At 38.0% G+C, this 16,458-nt stretch overlaps 2 protein-coding genes across 2 annotated transcripts in view; both read right to left on the bottom strand.

Annotated features, from left to right (window-relative positions):
* The window catches only part of igdcc3 (immunoglobulin superfamily, DCC subclass, member 3), a 76,642-nt gene extending 68,078 nt beyond the window's left edge, over positions 1 to 8,564 (bottom strand). The window contains 1 exon segment of the mRNA XM_056758304.1: positions 8,291 to 8,564. Within this exon segment, the coding sequence (XP_056614282.1) occupies positions 8,291 to 8,357 (67 nt within the window). The 5' untranslated portion in view covers positions 8,358 to 8,564.
* Positions 8,565 to 9,407: 843 nt separating this feature from the next.
* The window catches only part of igdcc4 (immunoglobulin superfamily, DCC subclass, member 4), a 63,897-nt gene continuing 56,846 nt past the window's right edge, over positions 9,408 to 16,458 (bottom strand). Inside the window, exons 18-20 of the mRNA XM_056758258.1 lie at positions 15,237 to 15,459; positions 14,834 to 14,962; positions 9,408 to 14,017 (exon numbers count right to left, since the gene is read on the bottom strand). Of these exons, the coding sequence (XP_056614236.1) occupies positions 13,475 to 14,017; positions 14,834 to 14,962; positions 15,237 to 15,459 (895 nt within the window). The 3' untranslated portion in view covers positions 9,408 to 13,474. The remainder of the gene's footprint in view (positions 14,018 to 14,833; positions 14,963 to 15,236; positions 15,460 to 16,458) is intronic.

Genomic DNA, 16,458 nt, shown 5'->3' with positions numbered 1-16,458 from the left:
TTAAAGCAATTTTTTTTAAGACTTTTACATTTCTTATCTTGCCAATCCTTTTTTCTCAATGACCCTGACTATTATGACACCAACAGCATAATAAATATCAAACACTCTTTAACCTTCTTTAAAGTGAATCACCTGAGGTTCAGTCCCATCTGATCTTTTGCCACTCAGCCAAAATTATAAATCCTCACACAGACTGAAACACATCCACACTCCTACACTTATACATCTCACTAAATGTTCACTTTTTTACAACAATGTCCTTCAGCAGATCACTGACGCTCATACCAATGAGAGGGAGGATAAAAAGGGAGGCAAGCACGCTGCCCAGCCTTAGTGTGATAAAGAATTTGCTTAGTGGTGTCTCCTGTGCTTCAGCGCTTAAAGTATCAGGTTTCAGTCACTGATGGGCTAAACAGTAGCAGTCTCTGCCCTGCGGCTCAGGAATCTATCTGAAGTTAGGCGAGTGGGGGGTGTGGGGTGGGTTGTGGGGGGCACAAAAGGGGCAGCTAGAGACCATCATCATCGTTCAGATTGCATCCCCAAAATACGATTCCCCGCACTGGACTGCCTTGAGTCGCTTGTCCCTGCAGATCACATGACAAGTAAATGAAGAGAAAGACAGAAATACAGTTTCTCATTATGTCATGAAAGTGGCCTGAATATTTCAATCATGTTCTTCTCTATTGTTGCCTGAAATGTATCTCTAGCTTTAACTACAGGACCAGCAGGAAATCATTCTCAGCATTTCATGCACATCCCCAGAGCAACTGAAAACACTCTCTCGTCTACTCGAGATGAAGCCTGCCATCAGGTTTCTTATTGTAAAGGACTTAAGGGGTTCATTTTCATTTGATGACAATCTGATGAATCAAGTACTACAGTCAAGAAGGCTTCTGAAAACACAGTGCTGTTATTTTGACGGAATGAACAAATTTGGGCCATTTTCCATCAATTTCCTCTGACATTTACTATTTCTGCGTCAAGCATGCATGTGACCCTGGACCACAAAACCTGTCATAAGTAGCACGGGTATATTTGCAGCAGTAGCCAAGCCAACCACATATGGTTTGATGATCTTTAATGCCAAAAATCATTACGATAGAAAGATCATGTTCCATTCAAGCGTTCCAAGCATGTAGACGCATCCGTCATCTTGGAACGGTTCAACGACTTCATTCAGTTTGCTAGAATGCCAAAACACCTTCACAGCCATGGCTATTTCCCGAAAAATGTAATACCCTTTCGTTGTTGTCATGTGTTATTGTAGTATAATGTTTGAATTTGCGCAACAACAAATACAGTCAGGTCCATAAATATTGGGACATAAACACAATTCTATCAGTTTTGGCTCTATACACCACCACAATGGATTTCAAATGAAACGAACAAGATGTGCTTTAACTGCAGACTGTCAGCTTTAATTTGAGGGTATTTACATCCAAATCAGGTGAACGGTGTAGGAATTACAACAGTTTGCATATGTGCCTCCCACTTGTTAAGGGACCAAAAGTATTGGGACAATTGGCTTCTCAGCTGTTCCATGGCCAGGTGTGTGTTATTTCCTAACTATCCCAATTACAATGAGCAGATAAGAGATCCAGAGTTCATTTCAAGTGTGCTATTTGCATTTGGAATCTGTTGATGTCAACTGTCAAGATGAGATCCAAAGAGCTGTCACTATCAGCGAAGCAAGCCATCATTAGGCTGAAAAAACAAAACAAACCCATCAGAGAGATAGCAAAAACATTAGGCGTGGCCAAAACAACTGTTTCGAACATTCTTAAAAAGAAGGAACGCACCGGTGAGCTAAGCAACACCAAAAGACAAGGAAGACCCCGGAAAACAACTGTGGTGGATGACCGAAGAATTCTTTCCCTGGTGAAGAAAACACCCTTCCCAACAGTTGGCCAGATCAAGGACACTCTCCAGGAGGTAGCTGTATGTGTTAAATAAGAGTACAATCAAGAGAAGACTTCACCAGAGTGAATACAGAGAGTTCACCACAAGATGTAAACCATTGGTGAGCCTCAAAAACAGGAAGGCCAGATTAGAGTTTGCCAAACGACATCTAAAAAAGCCTTCACAGTTCTAGAAACAACATCCTATGGACAGATGAGACCAAGATCAACTTGAGTAATGGGAAGAGAAGAGTATGGAGAAGGAAAGGAACTGCTCATGATCCTAAGCATACCACCTCATCTGTGAAGCATGGTGGTGGTAGTGTCATGGCGTGGGCTTATGATTCGGTCACATTACTTTTGGTCCCTTAACAAGTGGGAGGCACATATGCAAACTGTTGTAATTCCTACACCATTCACCTGATTTGGATGTAAATACCCTCAAACAAAAACTGACAGTCTGCAGTTGAAGCACATCTTGTTCGTTTCATTTGAAATCCATTGTGGTGGTGTATAGAGCCAAAAATGTTAGAATTGTGTTGATGTCCCAATATTTATGGACCTGACTGTATGTTCCATATATTGTGTTCCTTTTCCTTATCATTTATTTAACATATTTTTTTAATTATTACTTATTTAATGTATTGTTGTATCGCTTTGGATGTGAGAAAGGCGCATTATAAAAATGTATAATTTTTTTTATAATCATGCAGTCAACTTTCTCTTGGATGTTAACGGACCAGCTTGGCAGGGTTGCCAGATCTATGACAAAAGTCCAAGTAACAGAACTTAACTTTCATAAATAAAATCATTTTAAGATTGACGTCTATATAATGAAATTCTTCCACTCCTAACCTGTGGATAAAGCAAAGCAGAGCAACAGTTACAATTTTAACCCAATTCACTCTAAAGCCGCAGACTTGGCAACACAGAAAGACTCGCACTGTTCCAATATGGTAGACGAATGACGTATAGCGGCCCATATAATGGCTAATGCGGCATCTAGTTTTGATATCTGTGTTATCAATTTTATTTTTGTGAGTGGTTGCAGCAAAATCGTGAACAAAAATGGTGGAAAACACATCTACAAACATTGCACGCTACTGCCTCCTCTTTGGGAATTATCCACTCAAGTTTGGAAACAAAATGTAAAGCTTTTTATTTCCGTGTTGGGTTCATGTACTCTCCACAACGTCATTTCAGTGGTAAGCCAATAGAAAGCGTTAAAACAAACCTGTTTCTTCTTAGCAATGGCTTGCTACAGTGCCTCTGATTAACAACTTCAAAGTTGATTTTCTCAACATTTCGATTTTTATGCACCCTCAGATTCCAGATTTTCAAAGAGTTGTGTCTTCGCCAAATATTGCCATATCCCAACAAGCCATAAATCAATGGAAAGTCTATTTATTCTGCTTGCAGATGATGTATAAATCTCATTCCAAAAAATGTAAGCTTGGTTTTGTGTTCAAGGGTCACTTATGTTCAGTAAAGCCAGTGAGAAACAAATGCTACATCAGAAGCAGTGAAGTCTATAGAGCAATCGATCAGAGAACTTTAAAGGAAGCAAGTCTTGACTCAGATCATACATCAATCAAAGCAGGAGAAACGCAGCAAAGCAAGACAAGAACAAAAAAACAGAGATGGAGTTGAAAAGAAAAGGTGAGAACTATATTAAAGAAAGTAATAAAGGAGGACAAAAACCATGAACAAGTATACAGCAGCAGTCACATTAACACACTGTTTGCAGTGACTCTTCTTTCGATGGATGTTTAGGGTTTAAGCAGGGCTACAGCCCCCTGGAGTTTATCTAGCGTGAGTCCTGGAGCCTGCAGGCACATACACAGCAGTGTACAGAGTGGTGTTCACACAAGGGTTTATATGCACGCCACACCAGGTCAGCTTTAACTAGAGAAAAAGTCATCAACATTTATCACCTGAAAAAGAGTTGTTCAGACCAAAACTCATTTCAACAACGCATCATAAATATACTACAGTCACAAGAGGCTCAACAGGAGTGATTTTAGTTTTGGGAACACCTTAAAGGGGGACTGATCTGTATGTTGTTTGTTCTTTTATAGGCACACTAAATTACCTCAAACTTCTAGATATAGTTCACCCAAAAATTATAATTCTGTCATCATTAACTCAACTTCAAGTGGTTCCAGACCTTTATACATTTTATGACTACCATTAAATTAGTTGCCAAAGGTGCCCCAGAACTGTTTGTTTTCCAACATTCTTCGAAATGTTTTCTTTTGTCTTCAACAGAACAAAACTATTATACTTTATTATATTTTATTCTTTCTACTATGGTAGTCAATGGTGCCCCAGAAATCCCAGTTGCTAACATTCTTCCAAATATCTTTCTTTTTGTTCAGCACAACAAAGTAATTTAATCGGAACAACTTGAGGGTGTGTAAATGATGACAGCATTTTCATTTTTGAAAATCTGGGTTTCATACAGTGAAACCCAGCACAACAGGAACTATTAGTTACCATACATATGCCTCAAAACAGTATTTTAAACTGCTACAAGACATAAACACAGAGAAAGGTACCGGTCTCATTTACCTGTCATGTTGTGTTCTGTTATATGAAGCACAGCATGTTGTCTTGTAGCCCTACATTTTCCTCTTTCAATCACAACTCATACGTCAACGTTGCATTTAGGTTTGAATGGCATCCTATCAGGTGAGTTAGATACATTTCAGAGTTTATCTGTTCAGCGGATTTAGCTTCACCTTCAAATCAAAATCCATTCATTTATCATTAATGGGAGGTTAACCACTATGACTCCAAGCTTGTCAAATTGTAGAGTATAGGCTTGGTTTTTGATCATGTATTGAACATGCTTTAATGAAACCGAATCATTCCCATGAGCGTTATAATTCATATATATTTCAACATTCATTTTCCCTCTACACAATCCCAGTGTTAACTATAGCAACATGATCTGTATCCTGCCCTGGGTCATATAAATGTGATTATAATGTGATCAAAAACGCCAACTCTGTGTTAAATGCCAACCATTTAGTCCTGGCAGCCTGACCCTGAGCAGGTGAAATAACAGACCAGTCACGAACTGAATAGCATTTGCTTTACACTTTAAAAATGGGTTTATAATAGTTTTCCATGACGTAAAGCAACATACAGTGCATGCGCATCATCTCCTCCTCCATGCGTAAAGTGCATTGAATATCAGTTGTGTATTAATGAGGTCTTTAAATAGACATGCCTCTTCTGAACTCCACCCTCTCTTTAATCATCATGATTGTTGACTAATCAACAAGTCGTTCAACAAGTAATCATACTCTTACCAGTTTATTGCACGAATATTTAGGATAGCATGCTGTGCATTAGCTGTTAAGACAGTAAAAGGAAAAAATAAGTTAAGCCTTTTAATTTGACCCAAACAATGAAAATGTTGTCATCACCTACTCATCCTCTTGTCATTTCAAACTTGTATGGCTTTATGGTACCCATTTTATTGTATAGACACCTAACTAATGCAAATCAATGGGTGCTGCCATTGTTCGGTTACCAACATTCTTCAAAATATCTTTTGTGTTCTGCAGAAGAAAGCACTTCATACAGGTTTAAAATGACAAAAGGGTGAGTAAATGATGACAGAAGTTTCATTTTTAGGTAAACTATCACTTTAACAATGTCAATGTCACTTTTATTTATATAGGACTATTATATTAATATTAATATTAACTAATAATTAATATTAATTAATATTAACTATTAAGACTTAAAAGTGGAAAGTGATGGGGCTGTTCTAACAGAAAGGGGCAATGAATTCCAAAGTCTAGTGGCAGCAACAGAAAAAGCACGATCACCCCTAGATCTTAACCTAGATTTTGGGAACCATAATAACCTCAGGTGGGAAGAAAAAATAGAAACAGTGGGCCTATATGCAGTTAAAAGGTCAGATAAATAGGAGGGAGCCAGACCATGTGATGCTTTAAAAATGAATAACAGAATTTTCAAATCAATTCTATAGCGAACAGGCAACCAGTGTAGACAGCGTAGAATTGGGGTGATGTGCTTACGTTTTTTTGTACTTGTTAGGATTCTTGCTGCTGAGTTTTGAACTAATTGTAAATGGGATAGGGCTGATTGATTGATCCCGTAATACAGGGAGTTCCAGTAGTCCACACAACCACATCAACCATACTCATTCAAACATCTTTGTCACCTCCTTAAATCATATCGGCCTTTTAATGTGACAGGCTTGGGCACCAACTGCATGTCTTCATTTGAAAATGTACTGTAAAAACACTGCTGTCAGATGGAAAACTGATTTCTTGATTTAAGATTTACAGAATTAAATATTTTCTACTGAAAATAGGTGAAAAATGAACATTAACAGATGCAGATTGACTTTAAAACCATTATCCCTCAGAAATCAAAGCAGATTTTTATTTTAACGGTCACTTTTTTCATTTTTTTACTGGACTAGCTGTTGGATATGTGAAGAATTATTCCAGTAAAGCTCTTATTGCTCCATCAATGCATAATGGGAAGACTCATTCCTACAGTGCTCTGCGCATTTTCACAGAATATTCACAGTTGACAGTCATCAAACAATATAAATTATTCAATCATTCGTAGCCTTCCATGTGGCTGCAAGGGTGTGGAAATTAGCCCAATATTAGAACGTGTCCAAAATAATTGTAAGAAATAACTTTCATTAGTGTCCTGCATTTTCTCACACACTTGGAGGTCTTTAAAGTGATAGTTCACCGAAAAATGAACTACAAACGAAGATATTTTGAGTATTCTGCAGAAGAAAGAAAGTCATAAAGTTTTGAAATGACAAGAGGGAGAGTAAATGATGACGGAATGTATATTTTTGGAAGAACTATCACTTTAAATCAAGTTTCGCAATCACACACACACAATTTCACACATAAAAACTAGTATTATGGTACAGAAAAACAGCTTTCACATAGTTAAGTAAAAACCAAGGACAACTGAAACGGTTAGATTTAAAATCTATCATACAACTCAAATATTTTCAGCATTTACTGACCTAAAAGCTCAAAGATGTTCTTTTGTCGAATATATTGATGAACTTATTACTATTTTTCTTGTACTTCCACATTTTGACTGAATTAAATACGTTACACAATAGGACCAAATGTATCCTCACGTTCATTCTCCTAAAGTGGAAAATAAAATGTATTCTTACAATAACTCTCAATTGAGGTACCTAATCCATGCTTTCCCAACTCAATCTCATTCATTCTCTCTCAAGTGCCATCCTGATGGACAGCTCTGAGATGTCACCCATAATGTGTATATTTTTGATGAAGACAAACTCTACATAAGCCAGTATTTCTAACACAAGCTCCCAACATGTACGTGTTTGGCTTATGATGATCGAACTTACCTAGTTGGCAGTGAAATGAGCTCTGTGAATACTAAGCAAATGTATCCCCATTACAATAATGTTACGCTCCTGGAAGCAAGCATCTATATGCTGACCTCTATCCAAACAAAACAGGCCGTCCACTCACACACAAACTGACAATCAAATGGGAACAAAGAAATCAAGGAAATGTAAGAGAAGGACATGCAATCTCCAAGACAATAGCCTTGAGTTTATCCACAGGTATTACATTGGATACACAATGAAAAGAACAAAGTCAATTTGAGCTCCTGCTGTCTTTGAACGATAGACGCAAAAGTGGGTTGAGTAGAAACCAGAATACCAGGAATTATTTCTGCAGCAGAGCAATTTCAATTTCCTAAATAACATATTTGCTTTAGATATCATTGCTGTTAATAGCCTTCCTACTGTACTGTATACTGTATGTTACATGAAAGGAATGACAGAAAAATAAGGTTTAAGACCAAAAATCAGATGGAGGCAAACAAACAGGAAAGATGGAAACTGTCTTGTGACTAAATAAAGGACATACACAGAAACAAAGTGTAACACTTCAATATCAAGTCCTGACTGACTTAACAGATCACACTCAATGACTAGACTACTGCATAAACAAAACACAATAGCATAAAAGAACCAAATGCTCTGCTTTATATCGTATATTGACAAATTTTAATAAAATGTGATTGCAATGTCAAATTTCACATCAAACAAGCAGTACGCGTGATAACCATTTCTGGCATAAGTCAAGAACAACAGATATAACAAAACATTGTAATAAAATCTTAATATCTAGCAAACAAGTGCGTTAAAAACTCCCTTTCAACAAATCATTTCATTCGTTCAGGCAACACACCCACTCAAATCACTACCGCTTTAAACACAAACTGTGCAAGCACAAAGAGAGGCATCGCTACTGCCGACAGTAATAAATGTTGTCAAGTTCACGGCCATTTACTGGGATCACAGCATCGTGAGGAAATCCCACACTTACCGACAAAAGCGAGCAGGAGTATTCCAAATGAACGCGTAGCCTGCGGGCACCTCTGCCGGGAAGCCATTTAATCAAATTGAAATATAGACGAGACACATAAAAAGCGAGGTAAGGCGATAGCTAAAACAAGACGGGAAAAGCAGCGGTCAGCTCCTCTTTATCCAAACTACAGTCGCTGGCTTTTTGGACTCCGGCACACTTGCGCCATTTTGCACATCTTTCAGGAATGTGTCAGAAGCATCTCGCGCTCTGCTCCGTCTCTGCTCCTCGCGACCAGCGCACGCTTAGCAATGCGTTCATCCACCTTCCTGCGCGCACACCACAGACCTCTCTCTCTCTCTCTCTCTCTCTCTCTCAAGAACAAAAGACGCGATATCTAAACAGAGATATAAAGGGGTTCTCTGGCGTACTATGTTCTGTACCTCAAGCTATATATTTTATTATTAATTGTTCATGGCTGAACAAAGAAATACTATCAACCACGAACAAAGATTGTAGGCCTATGTGTTTAGCCTACTGCGAAACGAACGGGAAAAGTATAGATGGAATGAGGTGCGAGACTTAATCATAACAACAATTTCTTCAAAAACATTATCAAGAATAATATTCTCTTTCCCTGTCAACTTTTTTACTAGCCTGCGATTTTTGTGCGTTTTTATGGTCTCTATCTTACATCAATTATGAATGCTTTAAAATCAGAACAAATAATTAAAACGAATTTTGCGTTTATATTACTTAAATCACTATATTTGAGTAAAATAAAATATAAACACTGATTCGAAACTGTCAAATTGAAGGAACATATGTAAAAAGTGAAACGCCGGTGAAAGAGGGACATCTATTGGTGAGATCTGTTCATTTAAGTATGTAAGATGTGACAGTAAATGGCCTCAGATATTACTAAAGTATAGATAGCCTATTATTTATTGTGGCTCATATTTACATTTCTCTGATCATTTCGAGTATCTGCTTTTTTAGGGTGCACTATTTGTTATCAGATATCACTATCACAAATTTCACAAACAGCCACTTTTGTTAGTGTATGCATTCAACATTTTCTTCTGATACACAGCTGCTTTGACATAAATAATGAGACACTCTGGCTGGGTCAGCATTTTATTATTAATATGTTTATTTACATAGTACAAGTTTGCAGAGACTTTCACTGCAAATCACACAGAGACAGTAACTGAGGAAGAAAATAAACACTATAACATCACCACCATCCACTGCATTCATCCACCTGACAACAGACTCAATCCTTCACAGCTCATGTATAGAATATGAGCATCTACATTTGATCAGTCATCAGATATAATTTCAATCCATCAATTATTCACAGGGGAAAACTGTTCCAGTTAAAATAATTAAGTCCAATTTAGGCAGGTAAACAAGGTTTTCTTACATATTCTGCATATAAAGAATCATAACGATGGCCATATATGTAATAATGCAGGAACTGCACAGAGATTCACAGATCCATGAACTGCAGTTTATTATGGGACACTAACTGGTTACTAAAGGCTTCTCCCTGTCTCTAAACCTGTTTTCCTGTGACATGTCACGGACAAACACACGTAGTTAATGTTGTGACTGTCAGAAACCTCAAAGACCATACTGCTGCTGGTGTTACACTGATGAGTTTACAGTATGTGTGGTGAGAATATCAAAAACGCACAGGTCTGCTGGTTGGGTTAAAGCACATAAAAATAATTTACACACAAAAAAAAGAGAGAAACTGGCATAAGAAAACAATAACGAAACATGCCAGTGTAATAATTTGTTACTTTTCCCCTGTTACTAAAAGTCTTCAGGACCACATGATATGAGATTTACACACTTGTGAAACATCAGAGCCAGCTGGCATTTTTCTGCAATGTTTTTATACAAAGACAGGGCACCTCAGCAATATGCACTGATTATATGCAGCATAAGAATACAACCAGATATACTCGTGTCTGTTTTAAGAAGTATGGTTTGACATAGGAGCCCGCTCTGACCAGCCTCAACCTTAGCATATAAAAACTCTCTGACATTACCCATCTCAACAACAAATACATACATGCTTAACAGTCAAATGTTTTGCTTTTCCACATTCTGACAATGCCATCCTAAAAATATAGCATGAATATAGAAACCAGCCTGTTAAAATGAGGTAAAACACCCTGAAAGACCAGCATAGTGTGTTGTGGATGCTGGCAAGCTGGAGTCTTCACCTGGCTTCTTAACTAACCTAACCAGCAAGATTTCTCAGCTTAACTAAAAAGCCAAGCTGGTTGACCAGCACCACCAGCTAGGCATTGCTGGTCCACCAGCTTAACCAGCACCTAACCAGCATTCGATTAACATGAGTGCTGGTCTTTATTGTTCGCTTCAGCAGTGACAACAATGAACTCATCAGTTGAAGTTGGTATACACTACTAGTACTGCCTAACACATAATAATGGAAACAAATAAATCTTTTAACATGAAGCCTTTGTGTGCACATTTTAGTGTGCCAACATAGCGAAAATAACATATAATCCTCTCAAATCTGCATTTCAGACCAAAGTAAAAATTAGATTTCCCCAGAACATTTCTATTGTCGTAGGCGTGTTAACACTATAGACGGTTTCATCGGATGTACTCGCCTGGCCCGAAGTTAACTTAGGTCTGTGTTTGTTGATCGGTCTAGTCGCTAATAATATAACTATTTATAATTAAATTAATTTATATTAATTTAAATTAATATTTTATTTTATAATAATAAACAATTTGTTGCACTTTATTGTATGTTAATTTGATTAAATAATCAATTTGTTGAATGGTTCGTGTAACTTTGTCACATTTAAGTTTAGCCAAGTAATGGTTCTTCTACTGGTGACCCAAAATAATACTGGCTAGACATACTTTTCACTAGCTAGCTAATGTAATTTTCTTGTTATATTTCTTTTGCTTGTATTCCGAAATAATCGGGGACTCTATCTTTTCAGGATGTTTACCGGGAGTTAAGTTTGGGCCACAAAAGCGTGCACGCGCAGTAGCATTTCTATATGTTATTGCTTTGAAACCGTCTATAGACTGATGCCATTTTGTAGGTACTTGGACTCGAGCAAACTGAGACAACAGCACAACCATGTTCACTCTTCTCATATATGTCTGAACAGAACTCACACAAGCATCATACCCGTGGCAACGGCAAATGCACAAGTGAAAATGTATTCCCATCCCATTTTTACAGTTTAACTCTACAACAAGTTTAACAAATGGGTACATAATCTCAGTATTAAGTAGGGACTATACAGGAAGCTACAGATCAAGGATGACTTGTTGACTAACCACACTAACGCTGTGCGAGATATGCTTATGTTACTAAAAGTAGCTGTAGTAGACATTCATCTTCATTTTCGACATGAACAGTCCTGAGTTTAACATATAAAAACTGGAATGTTTAAAAGACCATCTTGAAAAGAACATAGTCTTGCTCTCGTACCTAAGCACTAGTCAGTGAAGTTTGCTATTGAATTCATATTTGAGACGAACACATGAACTGTGGCCAGTGAAAGCTGTGGTGGCATCACTGGCAGTCCTGTCAATGACCTGATGTGATGACAGCGAATTTAAACTTTTTTAATGCTTGCTTAAAAACATAACATTAACATGAAATACATATTTGTTTTTCTTAAAAGGAACTTTAAATAAAAAAGGGAAGCTAATAGAGGTACAGACCCTGCTTTCAGCAGCAATACAAATATGATTTTTGCATGGAGGATTCAACTATTTACAGTTCCAATGTGGCTACAGACACGTGGTTAAAAGACACAAAAAATGTAATGATTCCATACGGATCAAAAGCTGTCTGAGAAATGGAGGCTTTTCTCCTAGTTTGACCATTTCCTAATGTTCTCAGACTCCCTGCGAAGAGTTCCCTGAGGAAAGAGATGACTGGCGAGTCAACGAGTAGAGCACATGGACACAAACGCTGAGGTCTCTGGTTAAACTGTGTGGTTAGCCTTCCATCCTGTTTAAAATATTGCAAAACTGTCTTGACAAGTGAACAAGAGACATTTCCCCCACAGCAACAACAGTAAGGACTGAATAAGATGATGACAGCATGCTTGTACACTGACGAATAATCCCAGACAAGTTTCAGTAACCGTTACACAAGAATACAGACACCGAGTGAGAAAGGCAGTAGATTCTGCTATTATCAAAGGCTATGAATTCGACGGCTTAAAAACGGATTTAACAAGTCGCCTCTTTAATGAAACTCATTAAAACCGCACGTAAAGAATAGTCCTGTGAAGAAATGAGGTAGTGTTGTTGACTGAGAAAAACTTGGACCATGGATTAGCGCGACATCTCTTTTACGCGTACATTCGGGGCACATTTCAAACAGTCGAAAATGTACATCAAGTCCATTTGTTGTTGTTTTCTTCATTTCCACGTGTTTTTGTACATGTAGCATTCATGTATATGTACATACGGAACTTGATAAACGCACCTTGAACGTTAGACTCCTGAGACACTAAAGCTCCAGTCAGGGAATGTGTTTTATTCTTATTGTATTAAGGTTCAATATCCACGTGGTATTTTTGGAAGAACTGTTTCCAAAGCACAGATCTGTGTATGTGCGTTTGGGGGCGGGGAGGGGGTAGGCGACCCTGAGACAGCAGGAGGTGGTGTTTTGTGGCAGGGTAATGGGTTCTCTTTGACAGAATGGGTGTACACCTGCTAGCACTGATCGTGCTATTCTCGAATCAATCTATTACTCTGAACCGTGAATGAGTTCTGCTCCGTTTCCACGGGCATGGCTAATCTCAGCGCTACGGTCTCGCTGGTGCTGGCCTCAGGATCCATCACCTCGAAGTAAAAACACTCTGACATAACGTGTGCACGTAAACAAATCATGTCAGCTCGCTCTGTACATGCAGACAATGAGAGATTAAAGTGTGCCACCCATATGCCGTAAAACGCATATCCATGGATACTAGTGTTAAAAAAATATTCTGTATATGTACATACATATAAAATAATGGAACCCAAAGGTTTTAATAAAACCGTGAGAGGAGGCGTTCGTGGCTACGAGAAAAAAACTTCACTCCAGCAGAGAAGGTGCTGTTGAAGTCTCCTCCCTTGTCTTTTCTTCTTCTGTCCTAGAATATTAGGACCACTGTTTTGATGTATTCCCTTTCCTTCAGCTTTTTAGCTATGCGCCCCTGAGGTAGACTGGACAAAACCAGAACTGGCAAAGGACGAGGGGGAAGGGGGGAGAGCCGGTGTGGGCAGGACCTTTCCCACCGGACACAGTCTGTGGGCCCCGTTCTCCAGAGTTTCTGCCTTCAGCCGAAGGGCTTTTGGCGAGTGAAAGCCATTAGTAAGCCCTGTTCCTTGGTTTTTGGCAACGCCCACTGTTGGCTGACTGAGCCCACTCTCAAATGGTCCATTGTGATTGGACAGTACCTCAGAGATGTGAGTGCTGGGGATGGGAGGAAATGGAGATTCAGTTTCATGGTTGTCCTCACTGTGGGCACAGGAAGGAGGGGGGGTTGTGTGCCGCTGGTGAGGGGATGATGGAGTTGCCTGCTCTCCGGGAAAGGGGTCCTGGGAAGATGGAGTATCAAGACAGAGCTCCATGTCACTTTGTGGATCCTGTTCAACTGCTGTATTGGACAGCTGCGGATGCACAATCACTTCAGCCTCCACCTGGTTCTTGCTGATGGAATAAATTCTCTCCTCATGACCACCCTGCAAATACAGTATATCACAAGATAACAGACACAGTAGTGTCACGTGAACTGCATTTTTTTAATTAATAATGTGCAACTTAGATATTTTAGCTTATTTTTTTCCAAAAAATAATGTAGTTAAGTTTTTCAAAAGTGCAGCTGTATTTTTGCTTGTTAAAAGATTTATCATCACTTACACTGTGTATCCTACATTTGTGAGATTGTAGGAAGGCCTACATTTATTATATATGTCTTATTTTTTATTTAAAAAAGAAATTATTTTTTATGTTCATATCAACATATTTTATGTATTCTTATTGCCCTCATTGTCTTGTATCTTAAAAACACATCTTTATTATATTATTTTATACACATTTTTGAAGTCTGGGGATTAAAATTGTGGGGGTGGCAAACGAAAGGTAAAGTTCACAAACTTTACAGCACTGGGATGCTCATACTTCTGGAACAAAAAAGTTTTTTAAATAAATAAAATAAATCAGTGTATGAGGTAAAGATGCAAAATAGAAAAAGGTGCACTTTTATTTCCGCTGCTCTTATAGCTGGAGACCTTCGAGAAGGACAGTAATTGGAAAAATGGTATGCACGCTTCAGCCTTTCATCTTAAGTGTCACATACTAATTAGCTGTGTGTCATCCACACTGACTGCTTAATGGTAATTACTTTCTCTCTATATTTGCTGTGCACGAGGCACGATCTATCTCCATCCCCCCCACACACCAGCAGATGTTGAAGGATAATAAGTATTTTCGCAAGACATAGATGCTGTTAAGTTCTCTATACTTCAGTCTCTCATACAGGAATGTGTTTAACTCACCTTACTATTCTCTGATGCAGGTCCCTCTATAGCTCCATTGATGAGAGCAGAAGAATCCTCAGTTACAGTATCTCTATACCTTGTGATCCGATTGGCCCAGTTCCGACTTACTGATCCATTCCAGGCTGGCTGAGTTGGATAAAGACAAAAACTTCTTAAGAAACATTGATGGCAGGTTCCTTGAAGCTTCACACCAACAACCAACACACCAGTCACAGCTTTGGAATATAAAATGGGAATTCTAAAAAACTGCTTAACCTAAATAAATTACAAACAAATTTAGGCCATTTTTCATTTTTATTATTTATTTTCATTCATTTACTAAAAACAAAACAGTCACGCAATCGATAACATACATTTGATACAAGCACATTTGACTATATCTCTATATTTAACGCCTCACCTTGGACTCTGGAGGGCAATCATCAGCCACTCCCACATTACTCATAAGACTCTGCTCCTCGCTGGGCTCTGTGAGGGGTCTGGTGTGGTCTTTAATACAAGGGGGCATGAGTGTTTCCAGCTCATGGCAGTCGATGCAGTCAGGTGTGGTAGAAGGCACCGGTCGGGTACCTCTCCTGTACTGAGGACTCAAAGAACTAGAGTCCAGTACCCCAGACACATCCCTAATAACAGTAACAAATAAAAAGATGATTACTGTACACACTTTTTGGGCCTTTTCTGTTTATTCTGAGCACTAATCTGTCTACATTTGCATTTTAAAGTGACTTCAATATTTGGCCTATATAGTTTTTGTCTTTAAGGGGCCAGTAAGGGACAATCATACATAAAGGAGGGGAACAGGAGTCGGGAAAGCATCCCAAGCGGAACTTGGTCATATGAATGGCTTTTGTGCAACATAGCTAAAATATGGCTAAAAATAAGACAAATTATGTTTCTCCCAAAATACGAATTCAATACATATCCATGAATGCTGACGACATAATATTTTAAATTTACACTACCTTTTAAAAGTTTTGAAACACTTATTCATTGTTTTCACATTTTCAAAATTATGTTATATTGTAGCATTTTAAAAATAGCAACTCTTTGCCAAAATTTGTCAAAATGTACTCTTTAAGGTAAACAATATTGAAGGAGCTTCCTTCTATCTGGGCTATTATTGGCCAACTTTTCTTGACTATTTGGTCATTAAAAAATAGTTTAAAACTGTAGTTTTCTACTAAAAGCATTGTCTACAAAAGTATGTTTAAACATTTAAGCATCCCTTCAGATTAAAGATCATGAGAAACATTTCAATGTTTCAAAACTTTCGAACAATAGTGTGCATTATTTTGTTTATTAATAGTTATTATAGTTTATTATTTATAAACATATAAATCTTAATACAAAATAGGAATGAACATGATAAAATATTTTCTTTTTTTTAAGTTTAATTCTAAAACATAGATTTACATGATATAAAAGAAACAATCATCTTCTGTAATAAGCCCAGTCTCTTTAATTCACAGCCACTTTAAACTCCCCAATCAAGAGTCCAATGAGTCTCAGGATCTCCCCTCCTTAAGTTAAGGCTTAAAATGTTAAGGTCATGTGTGTATAACAGAAACATGTTTCCTCATTCATTCTGTTACCAGCAATAGCTATAGTTGACCATAACTCTC

The sequence above is a fragment of the Triplophysa dalaica genome, chromosome 1, assembly GCF_015846415.1.
Source record: "Triplophysa dalaica isolate WHDGS20190420 chromosome 1, ASM1584641v1, whole genome shotgun sequence".
NCBI classification, from domain to species: Eukaryota; Metazoa; Chordata; class Actinopteri; order Cypriniformes; family Nemacheilidae; genus Triplophysa; species Triplophysa dalaica.
The sequence above is the reverse complement of the archived record's forward strand: the minus strand, read 5'-3'. Positions and strand labels throughout refer to the sequence as shown.